Raw genomic sequence first — 17,861 nt, 5'->3', positions numbered from 1 at the left:
TAAGTATACATTTTTTTTTTTTTAATTATTATTTTCTTTGCTATTAAGGTGTGTTAGTTTCTTAGGGTCCGTTTGGTATAAGGATTGAAATCAGGGTAATTTGAGTCTTTTTAATTTGAATCATGATTTAGAGTGATTAGAACCTTCGTTTGTATGTGTATATGCATGATTTTGATTCTAACCTGAAATGTGATTCGAACTAGTGTTTGGTTGTCTTGTTTTCTGAATTTGAATCATGACCAAAATAATGTAATTTAAAAAATTATATAACAAATATAATTCGTTACGTGTAATTTAAAAAAAAATATAATTCGTCATATAATTAAAAAATGAAGTACTAGAAAAAAATTATACAAATAATTATAACTCGAAATTATAACCAGCTAAGTGAGAAATAAATGAAAAAAATGTGAATAAAATTATATAACAAGCCAAGCATATATCAAACTTGTCTCCCACGACTTCCATTATATAACAAGCCAATTACTAGAAAAAAATGATTTGTGTGTATGCCATACAATCAAGACGCAACACGAATCACTCGATCGAAAGATTTCAACTGAATCTTATCATGATTGGAAAAATATTTCAACCCTATTGAACATTCGGTGCCAACTAGTACATTAATTGGTATTTGCCGTTATCCACACCAAATTATTCAAAACTAAACAGCAAGAGGGGAAAAAAGAAAAAGGAAAAGGAAAAGAAATTGTGTGCAAATTAGCACTACAAATGGACAAGTTACATCAAGATCCGGCAAAAAGCCATAAACCATTCCACACAGGTTGGTGGCAACAACAAACAATACCACATTGCTCAGTACCTTGTCATATGTCAAACGACAGTGGTTCTCTGATTAGCAATGCAGTACCTTCTTTTATATATTTGTGTTTCCCCTATATGCACATTTCTGGGTCTACTAGTTGAGATAGTTTGTATCCATACATTTTGAAAATGCTACAAGTCAATTAATCTTGCCATTGCGATCACATTCTAAAACAGATGCTACATTCTTTTCCTGGCTACTGCCGAAGGATGATCCGGCTTCGGTATTTGTGACTTTGTTGGCGTTAGGATTCTGTAAAAGCTGAAGCTGATGTTGTAGGATCTGTAGAATCACAATATGAAAAATAAAGTCGAGTCAAGAACAACAACAATGTGAATATAAAAGATGGACGCCAAAGGGATATAACTAGGAAAATCCATATTCTCTACGTTATGTACTTTACCTTTTGCTGGAAATGGGATATTATGTTCTGGTTTCAAAAACAATTTCATAGTAATGCAGTGGTATATATACTCCCACTATGTAAGATTTCTATTGAGTATGTCCCTTACTTTACTTTGACAGGGAGCAATATTCACTTTGCTCTCTTTGGTATCAAAACATGACCTTTTTGAAACAAAAATTGAATCCAGATGCAATCCAAGTTTAGACACTGACCGACAGTAGAACCATCAAATAAGGAATTTTTTTTTCGTTTGGTTTGACCGGGAACATAACAGAAGAACTAGGGGAATCCAATCTATAGCAAAGTATTAGTACTTCCAATGTTTTACTTCGACAAGGACCTATACCAACTTTGCCATTTTTTCGTTTGGCATCAATAAGTGTCCTTATTGAAAAATATGTTCAAAAAGGAGTATCCAGATGCAATCAAGTTTACACATAGCATCCCAATCCCTGAGAGTAGAACAATCAGATAAGCACTAATATTTGAGGTGCAAGGATGAGTGACAAAATAGAGATAAAAATTAGGTTAAAAAATGATGAAATAAGGAATTAAAATTTAAAAATTCAAAGCAGCCGAAGGGCAATTTAGAAAAGGGAAAAGACTTATCTAGCTAACTATGTTCAATTTCGTTAATGCGCATTAATTCTCAAATTAAAGTCGTGGTGTGGCGGCAATAGTGTTTTTGATAGAGGCACCAACAATAATTATGCTAATTAGTGGCAGTAATAATTATGCTAATGACTTGGTCTAAGGAACTGATCATTCGCATTTGGTTCCTGATTTTTTCAAAAGTTACGAAGTATGTATTATTCTTAATGGTTTGTTTGTTTTCGGTAACAAAAAAAAAAAAAAACCCAGTAGCCACAATCAGGTCCCTAGCTGGCCAAGCATTTTATTGCACAACATTCACCATTTCCATCTCAAACTTAGACAAAGAGGACCATATTACAAACAATGTTACAGCATCAGTTTGCCGTAACATACTCAAGCAGAAATTATCAAATTTCACATACTCAAGCACAAAAAAACCATGTTTAATGAAGCACAAAAAAACTAATGATCTAGATCTTAAAAGAAATAAAACTTATGCAGGAGAAAAGTCCAAGATTTTACTTATCCTACTATCAATGCAGCATTCCCAATAGGAATGGTGTTTCCTACCTCCTGGGGAGCTAAACTCAATAGGGGACCAAAAAAAATGTATGGCGGAAATCAAATAGGAAATATAACACAATTAAGGTAGGGAGAAGAACAAACTCAATCATGAACTCCACTGCAGTATCTTTAAGACTGTCTTCTAGTTGATTCTAAACCAAATATGCAGCTTGTTCTCGGCAATATTATCTTCCACAACCACAGTGATTCAAATATAAAATTACACGGCGATCAATAAACTCATTTCTGAAAATAGCCTTGCAAAGTAGTATTTCCTGGAGAGAACAAATTACAAATCCACATCATCAAGAACATCCACATTATGCATTCCCCAAAACCAAAGTCCAACTATACTCAAACAAAGCAAGAACGTAACAAAACTCACTAGCCAAAAGTTTAATTACCTTCATTAATTCCCAAGAAGAGTTGCTGGTTGGGCTAGAATCAAGAACTGCTTTATATGCGGTTTTTGACATTGCAGTTGCAGCTAACACGCCAACTGGTTCACCAGCAGGGTATAAATTCCAAGCACTTCCTCTGCCATATTCAAATTTCTCTTCATTGATATACACAAGTGTGCAATTTTCTCTATGCAAACAAAGCATATGAAAGGTAGAAACAAAAACATAAAGCAGAAAACGTGGAAGTAAAGAAACTACCCCATTAAGCTTCATCTTCAATCTGCTTATCAAACTTGTCTCCCACGGCTTCCCTGATATTCCACCCACATTTCATTCGCAAGGCGATCCCTAAAACGACGCATCTCTGTATGACTAACACTACCTCCTGTTACAACTGGCCTTTCAGGGACATTACTATCAGTGTCATCGTCATCAAATTCATCATCATTGTTCGGATCTATTTCGCTTACCGGTACACCATCACAGTAGTATTGATTTAGAAGGGGGTCCCCCTCATTAAACATATGAATGAAATTATGCAGTATTGCATAAGCAACATGAATCTTCTCTTGTGTATCCATTGGATACGTATTATTGGGGCTCCTTATGATAGGGAACCTAGCCTTCCAAACCCCGAACGTTCGCTCTATACAATTACGTAGCGACGAGTGTTTGTAGTTAAAAATATCTCTACCTCCCTGAAATCCACTACTTCTCCTTCTACAATCAGGCAAATGGTAAGTCTCACCTCTGTAGGGAGTGAGAAAACAATCAGAATTTGCGTATGCCGCATCAACAAGATAGTATTTTCCTGCGCAACTTATATAAATTAGGATGCAATTTATGCCCCATACTATTAATACCTATAACTACAGATACATTATGAAATATAACCTGGTGGGGGACGTGGGAACTTGAACCTAGGATTGGAGTGCGTTTCCGTTAGCACTCTTGCATTGTGCGCTGAACCTTCCCATCCAGATAGCATGTATGTGATCTTTATATCGAAGGAGCAGACTGCCAATATGTTTTGGGAGTTCACACCCTTCCTATTGCGGTACGCCATAGGATTTGGAACTCCAATTGGTGTACAAGGTATATGAGTTCCGTTAATTGCGCCTACACAATCCTGAACAATAATATTAGATTGTAGATATTAAAAACAAATACAATTGGTGGAGTGACTAACACAAGACCGAGGAAAAAGAGCTAGAGAACTCACGTCAAACCATGTTCCATATCTTTGACGATTCTGACGTAAAAAATTATGCACTCTCTCATAGTTAGGGGGTTTAATAAAATCATCGTGTAGTGTACATATAGCATCGAGGACATCACCAAACCGCCGTGAAATTGTCTCCCCAGAATGTTGCCATATGTCTTGAGCTTCATGGTTAGTTTGACTTTGGCAAGCGATTGTTAAAAACACAAATAATTGTTCTTGTACATTCATGTTGTACAAGGGAGTATGTTACAGAGAATCATAAATGCATGTGGTCTCATACGCACTTTGTTAAACATAGCAGCTTCATTATTGTTTGATAACAACTCATTTACCTTATCGATGCCCCTCAGAGAAGAAATGTGCACAGGCCTTGGTACTGTGTCACTATCCAAAAACTCGGCACTGGCTACTGTAGTTGCGATTGCAGCCGTAAAGCACCGTCGTCGTCTAGAATCTGCCCTTCTCTGGTGGTCGTCATTTGCATGTCCGGATCCTTCTCCCTGCATCTTGAAGCTTCACGGTTTAACCTGTACACAACATTTGCATGTCATTTGCGTGGAGTGCATATCCCAAGTCTGTTGCAAACGTTCATACAAACAAATTCAGTAATGCCATCGAAAGAATCAATAACCATACAACTCAGTAATTCAAAGTTTTTAGAACAACCATATCCAAATACAAACAGAGTGAGGGCACAAAACTAAATTCTCTTCAAGCAGAACCAAACACATTAAGAACGGTTAGTTTGACTACAAAGAATTCTTGCTATATTCATAGAAATAAAGGGGAAAGTGCCATATATTGCATAAACATAAATCCGGGGTACAAAATCATACTCAAATTAAAACAATAGTACAGTCTAGGAACGAAAGTAGAGTAACGAAATCACACAAATGAAGACTACCAAATTAATAGAAACTCAAATTCGCGGGTTTACAACTCGACCTATCACAACACATACTTAACACACAAATGAAGACTCTACAAGTGACAATGCTTCCTAAGGAGTCGGTGGACGGCTATATGGGTTAGGTAGCTGCGTGAAGGCGCTCGGGGGCTGTACAAAGGAGGGAGGTTGCTGGTTGTAGGGGTTTGGTGGATGTTGGAAGGAGCTTGGGGCCTGTCCAAAGGGGGTTGGTTGCTGGCTATAAGGATTAGGTACTTGCGAGAAGTTTTGAGGTGGCTGACTATAACGATTAGGAACAAAAGGGGTTTGGGGCAGTTGAACAAAGTCATCTAAGAAGGCTCTCCTCGACGAATCATCAAGCTCTACCCAAAGTGGACGCCATGTGTCGTCCTTAGCTATTTTCTCAATCGCATGGACACGTGTACGCGGATTAATTCCCATTTCGACCAGCGACTCTAGTATCAGACTCACTTCACTTGGTCCAGACGGTGTTGTTACTTGGGAGGGTCTTTTTGCTTGCTCAAATATCTTCCCGTAAATCATTGCGCATGTCCTTCACCGCTTCAAGCATCTCCTCTCGCGTACTGTCATTGGATTTGCGTGACCTTGTCGACCTCTTTCGAATGGTACATGAAGACGAGGCGATGTTGGTCGCATTTTCCATTCGTTGGCGTTCCATGCGGCGGCCAAACTCCACTCGAATGTCATCATCATCGATGTCTTGGTACGGAGAGTTTTTCTCATTTTGTGGTTCCTCAATCCCAGCTCAAACGTCATTCGAGGGCACACCGTCCACATGCTCTTGTTCCATGGAGGGGTGGAATAATCTTGCACCAGTAGTGACAACTCGACTGGGGAAAATGGCAGCCAAGTGCATGTCGTTCAGCTTCCAACCGTTACTGAAAATTGTGTTTACTTCACGGTTTCTCTAGCAAAATTTTAAACAAAATTATAAGTTATTTGCACTTATTACATAAAATGTACACTACCATATTTTTGAATGAAGGACCACTAATGAATCACACATTATACCTTAGAAAGATCTTTCCGCAGATCCTCTGAGCATGTGAAAGTTTTATTAATAGAATCCCACCCAACTCCAGTATGGGTTTGCAACATTTTGAATGCTGCGTAGACCTTACTAAGTCGGCGGCGTTTCTCCTTAAGGCGCTCACCGGCTGGTAGATAGCCATAAAAAAAAGTAGCCATCTGAATAGCCCATTGGTTGTAGTCACAAGATTCCGGTTGCTTTCCGTTGTTGGCACAATGGTACTCGTAGAGACACTCAAGTAGGAACACCTCTGAATCCGCGCTCCAATACAACGGCCTCTCATCCGCGTTTTTCCTAGGCATCTACAAACGCATATGACAACCAAAAGAAATATCTTATGCATCGAGTTTATGTGTGTCTTTTGGAGCTTTAACCATATGGTCTATCTACATAATAATAGGGATTGAAAAATGCCCTAAGAATTACTAGCTCAAGTTGCTAATAAACACTCAATGGCCACTCCAATCCTAGATTAAAAATGCAAATTTTTCAATTGTTTGAGGTTGCTGAATTGGATTCCCAGCCTCTATTGTTTCCTGTAGAATTGTCTATTTAGTTGGATGAAATCCTACTTGAGGCTAGTCTTTCAACTTAGTCAAAAAAGAAATTTAAAAAATAAAAAAAGAGAAGAAAGAGGGTATCAACTAAAAACATACCCTATTAAATTTTAGAGTCTAAAATCAACTATCTTTCATCTCTCTCACTCTATCTTCACCTATTCCCACAACTCCCTCAACCCCTTACAAGAAAACCACCGTCCACACCTCCAAACTTGAAATTTCCCCATCTTTTCTCTTCCTAATCCATAGAGGAAGAAACCCTTGCTTTTCTCCTTGTCTTCAAGTTAAAATACATATAGGACTTAAGTCTTATTTGTTGCACTGACCATCAAATTCAACACTATTTTTTTATCATTTCCTATTTCATTACCTTACACATTTCAAAATACTATCTTCTATGCGTTTTTTCCATCCCGACTTGGCCACAACTGCTTGCAAGAAAACCCATAAATGCTAGCCAACTACACGAGAAGGAACCACTTCTATATGACTATAAGTACACTACAATCCCTCTCAAATTTTTCTACCCACTAAAACTCTCAGCCCTTTTATATATAAATTAATAAGTAGTGAAAAAGTTTCTCTTCTATCTCATCATCATCATCATCTCACTAGCCATGGAAAAATCAAACGTGAAAATCACTAAAAAAACACATATCAAACCCAACAAGGAAATAGGGAGAAATGAGTGTCAGCTAGTGACATTTGATCTGCCATATTTGGCATTTTACTACAACCAAAAGCTCGTGTTTTACAAGGGGAGTGACTTTGAGGGCATGGTGGCGAAATTGAAAGATGGGCTTGGTGTCGTTTTGGTTGATTTCTATCAGCTAGCGGGGAAGCTTGGGAAAGATGAGGAAGGTGTGTTTAGGGTGGAATACGACAATGAAATGGAAGGTGTGGAAGTCGTTGTGTTACAGTTACTCTACTGGCATAGCAAACTCAGGATTAAAGAAACATACCATTTCCCGTTAATATTTGCTAATGCTAATGGAGTTTCTGCTTCAATTTCAAATCAAATTGCTTACTAACATTAGTTGCATACAAGGCAAACTGGTTTAAGCGTACTAACATTAGTTGCTTACTAACATTAGTTGCTTACAAACGTGTCAGGGGAACAAACGTTGGACACAAAAGGCTTTGACTGTGTTTTTTTTTTTTTTTGTGTAAATCAATTACCTATGTGAAGAATGGAAAGTGAGACATGATGCTACAACAGAAGATGCAACCGTGTTCTATATTCTACAAATCCCATTTCCACAAAATGCCCTAAATTCTACTGACAACAACCATTCAAGAACACAAACAATCATTGACAGAAACCCTAATCCCCAAACAGGCAAATCAACCGGAGTCTATGTGAGGATCACTTACCGGTAAATTGGTCGAATCTGAGGAGGAGATTAACGTCACTGCCGGCAAAACACCAAACGCGGATGAAGGTTTTTTGTATTTTTCCGATGAGCATCTTGTTCCTCTCCGGCGAAGGCGTGAAGTGGGCAACCTTTCGTAGAATCGATGAAATTGATACCGAATGTGAAGCCTCAGTCGTTTGTTCACGAGCAGAGCTTTACGCGAAGCATTTCTCATTAACTCAGAGAGGTGAAGATCAACTGGGTTGTTTACACGGTTATTGCCCGAAGAAATAAGGGAAGAGAGGAGTTAATAATTGAAGAAAGAAGAAGCAGAGAATCTCTACCAAGACACGACCGGAGGAGTGAAAAATTGGAAGAAGGAGAAAGCAGAGTGTCTCTGCCAAGACACGACACAACATTGGAAGAAATGAGGGAAGATGAAGAAGGAGAACCAAGAAAGAGCAGAGAATCTCTGCCAAGACCGAAGGCTGGAAGGATCTCTGGCAGAGAACGTGCTCTTTGGCATATGGTTGGGTGTTGCGGTGAGAAAAACTCCACGAAGCACAGTAATAGTACTGTGCAAAGATTGAAATTTTGGGCTGAATCAGGGGGGGCCTGATTCTGAATTAGGACCCCAAAAATTACCCGTAACTCAAGTCTCTGACCCTAATCCATGCGACACCAAACACGAGGTTGAGCACATGACTCTAATTTTTTGATCAGGATCTCCCAACCAAACGGGGCCTTATTTTTAGTTATTAGTCTTTGTCTAATCTTTAGTTCACGTTCTATAGTAGATTAATAGTTTAATTTGTTTTAACCTTTTTGCTTCATTTTTTTTTCTTGTCGTTTCTTATTTCAAAAAAAAAAAAAATCAATTTCGTTATATTTGCTTTTAGGTGTTTGGTCAGTTTTTTCTTTATGTTTTTTTTTTTTTTTTTTTTGCCAACTATCGTAGGTATTAGTTTTTTTTATTATTATTTTGTTTCTTTATTTCTCATTTAATTGTTTAGCATTTTATTACCATTTTATTTAATAGCATAGTGTGAGATTTTCCTTTTCAGTTATTTAAAATTGATTGTGGTTTAATTTTGTAATCTTTCATTTTTGATAAATTAGGATTTTATTTTATTTCCCCATTTGTATATTTTAATTATTGACTATTATATTGTTGTCTAATTTAATTTTTCCTTTTAAGTCTTTATTAATTTTTAGGATTGTGATTAGGTTGTAATTAGTTGAGTAATTTAGATTCCTAATCTAAGAATTTCATAATTTGGTAGATTTAGGATTTTGACTTTAGGAATAGTTTCTATTAATTAGATTTCATTTCATAATTTATTCAATAAATTTAATAATTGTGTGGTTACGTGAAAAGTACAATTGAAGGGGTTCTGTCTAGAAAAGTTGGTACTTAAGTGGGCATCGCCCCACCAATGTTTCCTGAGAATGTGGCTCTGTCTAGGAAGCTATTCATTGAGCCAAGAACTATAGTTTTTCCTGGGAGCACTCTCGGTGGTTATAATTTACGTTACTATATAATTATTTTCTTTTGTTTCGATTAAAAATAAAAAAAACAAAAAAAATTAAAAAAATTAAAAATTAAAAAAGGGTCGCTTAAGGTAAATGCATCAGTATAGAGATGAGCTAGGGAGATTTGCTCAACGTCCAGACTTAGAAACCCCTAGTGAAATTCTATCCGACTCATCTTCTACGCCTCCGTCTTCACACTCGTCGTTGGAATTCGTACTTCAAAATCTATTTGCAATGGCACAACACGAGGAAGTTCAGCAGAGGACGTTGCAAGATTACCTGCACCCAACACGAATGGCGACACCATAAGACCAACAATTTGAAACGACAGATCTCGAATTTCACTCACAAGGAAAATGAAACTCTCTATTAAGCTTGGGAGCGTTTTAAAGATATGTTAAATCTGTGTCCCCACCATGGATATGAAAGTTGGCGCCTCGTAAACTATTTTTACGATGGACTCACAATCTGAGAGCATCAATTTGTCGAGATGATGTGCAATATGGATTTTCTCCAAAAGGATCTTGATGAAGCTATCGAGTACCTGAATGAGTTACTTTTGAGTGTTATTAAGAGCACCAGTAGGTCCTGACCGGTTGGAGTTTATCAATTAAGCGAATATGACAGCCGGACAAATGCACATGAGCCTTGTTTCGTTTGTGGTGGAATGGACCATCTTGCTCAACATTGTCTCTCTTTTAGTAAAATGAGGGGGGTATACGAGGAGCAGTGCTATGCATTAGGCACATACAAGAAGCCTTATGGACCATTCTCAGAAACTTACAATCATAGTTGGAAAAGTCACCCAAACTTCAGTTGGAGATATCTAAACCAACATGCATAATCATCTGGAGGGCAATAGAGATCAGAGCAACAATCTCAACCACCAAGGACATATTTTGCGCCTTAGAATAACATGCAGCCGAAAGGAAATTCTCTAGATGATACCCTAAAAGCTTTTATGGATGTGTAAAATAAAACGAATCAAAGGGTTGATTCGAAGGAAAGAAAAAATCATATCACAAAGCTGACAGAAGCTTTAACCGTTCAGGAGCGCGGTAGATTTCCATCACAAGCCCAATCCAATTTGATAGGACAACACATGGCTCAAACTTCCAACTCTGAAGGTCAAAATATCAAGGAAGTTAGCGCCATCTCTACTCGAAGTGGTAAGAATTTAGACATGCCATCGACAAGTACAACCACTTCACGTAATGAAGAATCGGCTCAGGAGAAAAAAGAGCTAACAAAAATTCTAGTAAAGGTGCCTTTCCCCTAAGCTCTCTAACATGCTGGGAAAGTGCCGGAAATCAAAGTGAGATTCTAGAGCACTTGACACAATTAAAGATCAATCTTCCCTTACTGCATGTGATCAAGCAAGTGCCGGCCTATGCCAAGATTATCAAGGATCTGTGCACCATAAAGAGAAAGCACCATGTCAAGAAAACTGCATTCTTGACGGAACAAGTGAGCGTAGTGATTGAGCAAAAGACACCGTTGAACTATAAAGATCCTGGTTGTCCCACTATTTCCTGCACGATTGGGACACACAAATTCGGCCAAGCATTGCTGGATCTTGGAGCTAGTGTAAACCTCATGCCGTATTTAGTTTACTCGCAACTTTGTCTTGGAGAGATTAAGCAGACACCTGTAGTATTGCAATTGGCCGATCGATGCATCAAGAAACCACATAGAATAGTTGAAGACGTGTTATTGCAAGTTGATAAGTTCTACTATCTCGTGGATTTCATTGTTTTGGACACTCAGTCAGTGGTTGATGTAGAGTTAAAAATCCCAATCATCATTGGAAGACCATTCCTTGCGACAACAAATGCCCTAATTAACTGTAGAAATGGTCTAATGAAGATCTCTTTTGGGAACATGACTCTTGAGGTAAATGTTTTTAACATTGTAAAACAACCACAAGGTGACGACGAGTGTCACCAAACATTCATGATCGACACACTTGTCGATGAGGCAGCTACAAAGCAACTCTGAAGATCTTGAAAACCTCCTCCAAAATTCTAATTCTGAAAATTCTGGTTCTGTTGAGTTGGCTCACTTGTCTGCAATTTTCAACAACTCACAGGATAGAGGAATTAAGTTGAAGCAACTATGTTTCGAGGAACTTCCGCAAGGGAGAGAGAAGCCAAAGCCTTCCATCGAGGAGACCCCTACAGTCAAACTTGCTCAACTACCTGAAGGATTGAAGCATGCATTTTTAGGAGTAGGCGATACCTTTCCTGTTATCATTTCTTCCAAACTCGATGTGTCACAAGAATAGCGGTTAATCACCATGTTGCGAAAGCATAAATCTGCATTGGGTTGGATGATTGTTGACATTAAAGGAATTAGTCCTTTGATTTGCTCCCATCATATTCATTTAGAAGAAGGAGCTAACCCCCGAAGAGATCCTCAAAGAAGATTGAATCCAATAATGAAGGAAGTGGTGAAGAATGAGGTTCTCAAGCTATAGGTGCTGGGATCATTTACCCAGTCACCGATAGCAAATGGGTTAGCCGAGTTCAGGTAGTGCTAAAGAAATCAGGGGTTACTGTGGTGGAAAATAAAAAATGGGCTCTAGTTCCCACAAAGGTCGTGACTGGTTGGCGCATGTGTATTGATTATCACAAGCTTAACGCCACCACTCGCAAAGACCATTTCCCACTTCCATGCATCGATCAAATCTTAAAACGTGTGACAGGTCATCCTTTCTATTGCTTTCTCGATGGTTATTCAGGGTATTATCAGATAGAGATAGTATTATAAGATCAGAACAATACCACATTCACATGTCCTTTTGGTACCTATGCCTTCCGGCGAATGCCATTCGGACTGTGTAATGCACCTGCCACATTTCAGAGGTGTATGATGAGCATCTTCAGCGACATGGTCAAGAAATGTATGGAAGTGTTCATGGATGATTTGACAGTCTTCAAAAATTCATTCGACACGTGCATTCTCAACTTGGAAACGTTTCTGTAAAGATGTGAAGAGGTCTCGTGCTCAATTGGGAGAAGTGTCATTTCATGGTGTCATCCAGCATAGTTCTTGGGCATATTGTTTCTAAAAGAGGAATCGAGGTCGACCGTTCCAAGGTTGAACTCATTTCTAACTTGCCAACCCCCAAGGCCGTTAAGGATGTTTGATCTTTTCTGGGGCACGCCGGATTCTACAGGAGGTTCATTTATAACTTTTCATCTATAGCGATATCGCTAAGCAACCTCCTAGCAAAACATGTTGTGTTCAACTAGGCATAAGAGTGTGAGGATGCATTCTGAACACTCATTGCAAAACTAAGTTCCGCCCGTATTATGTAGTCACCAGATTGGAGCTTACCTTTCGAGATCATGTGTGACACAAGTAACTACGCTGTGGGGACCGTTCTTGGTCAACGGAGGCAGGGGAAGCCTTTCGTTGTCTACTACGTAGGCCGTACTCTAAATAGTGCTCAGATGAACTACTCAACTACTGAAAAAGAGTTGCTTGCTATAGTAATTACTATCGACAAGTTCTGTGCATATTTGATTGGTTCACCTATCACCATCTTCACAGATCATGCTGCCCTTAAGTACCTTCTCTCTAAAAAGGATGCTAAGGCACATTTAATTAGGTGGATCCTTCTTCTGCAGGAATTTGACTTGGCAATCAAGGACAAGAAGGGGGTCAAAAATGTGGTGACAGACCACTTATCTTGTCTTAAGTTTAATGATTCCACCGAAAGTCCTGCTATTGGAGATGACTTCCCCGATGAACATCTCTTCACCGTCACTAAGATGCCATGGTATGCTCACATTGTTAACTACTTGGTGGCAAGCGAGATTCCATCTACCTAGGGTGCACAAGACATGAGGAAGTTTTTAGTCGAGTTTCGTAACTTCTATTGGGATGACTCCTACCTTTTTAAGTACTATCCAGACCAGATCATGAGACGATGCATCCCGGATGATGAAGTGTTTAGTGTCCTGAACTTTTGCCACAATGATGCATGTGGCGGTCATTTTTCTGTGGAGAAGACCGCTGCGAAGATCTTGCAGTATGGTCTCTATTGGCCCACTTTGTTCAAGGACGCCAATGACTTCTGTCATTCTTGTGAGAGGTGCCAAAAGCTAGGTGCTTTGTCCCGTCGCCATATGATGCCCTTGAACCCGATTCTCGTAATAGAAATATTCGATTGCGGGGGGGTAGACTTTATGTGACCATTTCCACCTTCTTATGGATTCCTCTACATACTCCTCGCTGTGGATTACGTGTCTAAGTGGGTAGAAGCGGTAGCGTGCCGAAACAACGATAACACCACTGTTGTAAAGTTCTTAAAGGAAAATGTGTTATCTCGATTCAGAACGCCGCGTGCCATCATCAGTGATCAAGACACCCATTTCTGCATCCGTTCTTTTGAGGCTCTGATGCGCAAATACGGTGTGGTTCATAAAGTTTTGACTGCCTATCACCCACAGAAAAATGGCCAAGCTGAGTTGGCCAATAGGGAAATTAAGCAAATTCTGGAAAAGATGATTAATCCCGATCGCAAAGATTGATCTCTGCGCCTTCCAGGCATACTTTGGGCATACCGCACTGCTTATAAAACCCAACTTGGGATGTCTCCTTACCGGCTTATTTTTAGAAAAGCCTATCATCTACCAGTAGAGCTTGAACATAAGGCTTATTGGGCTACCAAAGCCCTCAACTTTGATCTCAGCGCTGCAGGTATCAATCAGAAACTCCAGCTTTCTGAAATCGATGAGTTAAGGAACAATGCTTATGACAATTCCAGGATCTACAAGGCAAAAATGAAAGCGGCTCATGACAAGCAGATCCTGAGGAAGAACTTCGAGCTGAATCAACGGGTTCATCTCTATGATTCCCGTTTGCATCTCCACCCCGGTAAGTTGAGGTCGCGGTGGACTGACCCGTTCGTAGTGAAACAAATTTTTCCCAAGGGTGCTATCGAGGTTGAGGACCTGAACGATGGGAGAATCTTCAAAGTAAATGGCCAGCGTCTGAAGAATTACCTAGAGCGGGTGAACCAGGTAGAAGAGATCATTCTCGACGATCCCGTTTACCAGCTTTGAGTAGTTTGCTCACATATCACGTACCATATTTTCATTTTATGTTTTCTTTGCTTCTTTTTACATTTTTTGTGTATTTTTTAGAGAATCATATCAGGAAGCTCAAGCTGTGCTCATATGTGGAATGCTCATTGTCCAGGTGTCTTCTTTCTATATATTTCTATAATTTTTGACACTGTCTGATTTTGGTTGAGGGTGGTGAGCATATTCATGTGTAAGAGTGATTTTTGTCATGTTGATATTTGGGTTAAAATTTTTGTGAAGATATCTGAGTATGATTTCAAAATGTTTGGTTTGAGTCGATTTTCGCTGTCTTGGTTACTAAGAAATGACTTTCAGAGTTTCTTTTTGCACATGCTAAACCTTGTGGTAAGATGGATGTTAATGCATGTCAGTTGAGAAAATTCTCGAGTTTAAGTGTTTGATTTTTGGTGAGTTAAGAGAGTAGAGAAAATGACTTTTGAACGTTCATTGATCTTTTGAGTTAGTAAAATCACTGTTAGAACATCATTACATGGTTAGTGGTATGCTTGGTGCATATGCCTAAGGGATGGATTTTGGGTTAGATAGGAATGATCTTATGTAATAGAGCATCATTTCTTATCTTTCATAAAAATTAAAACAAAAAAAAACTAAGCAAGAGCAACATTTCACAGACCTTGTAGTTTGGTTGTAATAACATTTGATACTATATAACTGTTTGTCAAAAAAACACATTTCTACATTCACTTCATTATTGCAGGTTGTCTCTTGCCAAAAAGAAAAAAGAAAAAAGAAAAAAAAATGAGTAATTTATTTTTCTATGCATTTTTTTTTTTGCTCTTTGTTCGTTTCTGTAAATTTCTGTTTGACCTGAATAAAATCCCAAAAGCTAGTTTGTGGTAAGAATGGTGGAATGTTCTAGTAGTTGATTAACCTATCTTTTGGTCAATGTTCGTTTTACTGTTTGTCTTAAATTTTACCCTCCTCACATTGAGTGATGATTGTCCCATTTCCAACTCCATGAGAGAGAACCTTTGCACTTAAATATTTCGAACACCTGTGAGATCAATGGAGTTGAGACTTCTACTTGGTGAATTTTTCAAAGCTGCATGTGTTATGGTCAGTGGTAAGAAGGTTATGGTTTGGACCACACACTCACGACTCTGGAGTTATGACTGAAATAATCTTGACAGTATCTTGACTTTTTACTGACACTTTGTTTGAAAGACTCAGGTGACTAAGCGAGTTGAGACTCAGATTTTCTTTGTGACATAATTTCTCTTGCGCTTGGATTGCTGGGGACTAGCAATAAGCTGGTTGGGGGTTGTGATTAGTGCATGAAAATGAACCCTAAATACTGCTTTTGATTTTTATAATATTAAAATATTTAAGCTTTAATTAAACAATTCCATTATTTTTATTCAGAATATTTTTCAATGGAATTTTTCTAGTTGTTACTTAATTATTTACAGATAAAAAGCAGTGTAAAACGCTACACAAAAATAAGCCATGAAAGCCATATTTTTAACCACCCTGAGCCAAGCCTTTCAATCCAGCCTCACAAGCCAAAAAGAGAGAAGAGCCGCATCAGCTGTTTCAGCCACCGAGCCAAGCCACGCACAGGTCCCAGTTTGTGATAGCCTATCCGCAGCACTTCCAACGCGCGTCACTTCACGGGAGTTCCTCAGCGCGCGCGTTTCTTCCACGCAGCCATCACCACGCGTCCCAGCTTTTCACCGCATGGGTCCCTAGTGTCAGCTTGCAGCCTGCGCGTCTTTTCCGTGCGTGACATCTGGCTTCCGTGGGTCCCACACCTGCGATGCCAGACTGCTTCTCTCTTCCGCGCGCGACATCTGTGCCCCAGCTGTCCCCCACTTTGCCCGAGCCAACACACTCCAACCAATCCGCATGCGACACGTGGCACGTTTTCTCCTCACTGCCAATCACGTTGCGACATGTCCAATGAGTGCTGAGTCTAAATTTCTCCTTCAAAATCAGAGCAAATTAGCCAGATTTCTTCCCCAAATCATATATATGATTTCTCCTAATTTATGTGTAATTTTATTTTGTTTCTTTTTCTTTTGTAATTTTCTATTTTTATTATTTGTTTCCTTATTTGACAGGCAACCTCTAGACACTATAAATAAGAGGGTTAGCCTAAGGTTTTTGGAAGCTTAGAATATTCAGTTTTCTGTCGTCTTACTGTCAGTCTCATATTTTCTCTCTAGAACTTGTGAGAATGTTTTGCAAGCTAGACTAGAGTTCTCTTCATGAAGTTAGAGATGAACTTTTCTTAGTGACCCAATTCAGGCTTTTGATTCCTTATGCTGTAAACTTCAACATCCAAATGAATTAAATCTCATCTACTTTTCTTTTAATTTTTAAAATATTGTGTGCCAATTTTTATATAAGTTTAGTCACGCTTTTCTTATGTAATTCTGTCATGCATTATTTTCTCATTCAAATTATTTTACAAATTATCTTTTACTACAATATTGTCAAATTGATAAATTGTCGATTTTAGATAACTTGTAATGATAACATTTTCAGAGTCAACATAGAGATTTAATTTATTCAATTATTCTATTTTGTGAATTAAAACTTGAATTGGTAAACGAAACATTATGAATTCTCGACACCTTACCGTTTTTACTACTGAATTTCTTCCACACAAATCTTCTCTCTTTTTTATTTGCAACAAAATCTCAAAAACTGTTCTTTTTTCTTTAATTTACTTGTTATTTATTTTTCGAACGCTCTTATTTTGCTAATCTTTCTTGTTATTTTGTTATCTCTCTGTAGATACGACCGTCCTTCTGTGCTACAATTGACCGCTTGTGAACATCACTTTTGGGCGTTAATCACCAATCCATCCCAAAAACGTATGCTGTCAGGAGGTGGTGCCAACAATAGTTTTATACTTTAACACTTTCCCTCACGTGTGGGCTAGATAATGGGCAATCGTGTGGGTAAATTAATTAGAAAGCCCAACACGTGAATATTTAAACCCGATATATATTAAAGACCCAACACATGATAGACAATTTAAATGGGGGTAAAGAGTGCAATTATGGGGGTTTGAACTCAGGACCTCCCGCTCTGATACCATATTAGTTTACCAATGCATCCTAAAAGCTTAAGTTGTTAGGAGGTGGGGCAAATAATAGTTTTATACTTTAACAGTTTCAAATCGGCAAGAACTGCAAGTCTACTCTCTGAGGAAAAATTCTCAAGGAAATAAACAACTCACAGGCACTACGGGTTGTCCTGAATCCGAACCTATGGTAGGTTCTAATCCTTCATCCTTAGGTAATCTGAAACTCTCCATGATATGCTAGATGATCTCATTGCTCTAAGAAAAGGTGTTAGGTCATGTACAAAACACCCA

At 38.5% G+C, this 17,861-nt stretch overlaps 2 protein-coding genes and 1 non-coding gene across 6 annotated transcripts in view; 1 reads left to right on the top strand and 2 right to left on the bottom strand.

Moving 5' to 3' along the window:
* Window positions 1-584: 584 nt before the first annotated feature.
* LOC21411482 (putative nuclease HARBI1) overlaps window positions 585-17,861 on the bottom strand; it is a 35,373-nt gene continuing 18,096 nt past the window's right edge. For 2 of the 4 annotated variants that reach the window (XM_024161876.1, XM_024161868.1), the window contains 6 exons: window positions 4,014-4,591; window positions 3,686-3,920; window positions 3,050-3,602; window positions 2,795-2,927; window positions 2,493-2,665; window positions 585-1,108 (listed from right to left, as the gene is read on the bottom strand). In XM_024161876.1, coding sequence (XP_024017644.1) covers window positions 3,079-3,602; window positions 3,686-3,920; window positions 4,014-4,244 — 990 coding nt within the window. In that variant the 5' untranslated portion in view covers window positions 4,245-4,591 and the 3' untranslated portion in view covers window positions 585-1,108; window positions 2,493-2,665; window positions 2,795-2,927; window positions 3,050-3,078. Of the gene's footprint in view, window positions 1,109-2,492; window positions 2,666-2,794; window positions 2,928-3,049; window positions 3,603-3,685; window positions 3,921-4,013; window positions 4,592-7,908; window positions 7,942-17,861 lie in introns of those variants that run through there. The other 2 variants (XM_024161879.1, XM_024161873.1) reach the window with 2 other exon arrangements.
* Window positions 9,739-9,845, bottom strand: LOC112090487. Its single transcript, XR_002901667.1, has one exon. It is a non-coding gene; the product is annotated as a small nucleolar RNA R71 (small nucleolar RNA).
* Window positions 10,525-11,706, top strand: LOC112090479. The gene is made up of 3 exons (XM_024161849.1): window positions 10,525-10,686; window positions 10,800-11,315; window positions 11,404-11,706. Exons 1-3 carry the CDS (start codon window positions 10,525-10,527, stop codon window positions 11,704-11,706), a joined length of 981 nt encoding a protein of 326 aa, XP_024017617.1.

This window comes from Morus notabilis, unplaced genomic scaffold, assembly GCF_000414095.1.
Source record: "Morus notabilis unplaced genomic scaffold, ASM41409v2 Scaffold265, whole genome shotgun sequence".
In the NCBI taxonomy this organism is placed as follows: Eukaryota; Viridiplantae; Streptophyta; class Magnoliopsida; order Rosales; family Moraceae; genus Morus; species Morus notabilis.
This window is presented reverse-complemented; position numbering and strand designations above follow the sequence as displayed.

Excerpts from the sequence above, each read along its gene's own strand:
- LOC112090479 (XM_024161849.1), top strand. The coding sequence starts at position 10,525 with ATGGCTCAAACTTCCAACTCTGAAGGTCAAAATATCAAGGAAGTTAGC. Across the intron at positions 10,687-10,799 it reads TAACAAAAATTCTAGTAAAG|CAAGTGCCGGCCTATGCCAA; the intron begins GTGCCTTTCCCC and ends CATGTGATCAAG. Across the intron at positions 11,316-11,403 it reads TTGGGAACATGACTCTTGAG|CTACAAAGCAACTCTGAAGA; the intron begins GTAAATGTTTTT and ends TCGATGAGGCAG.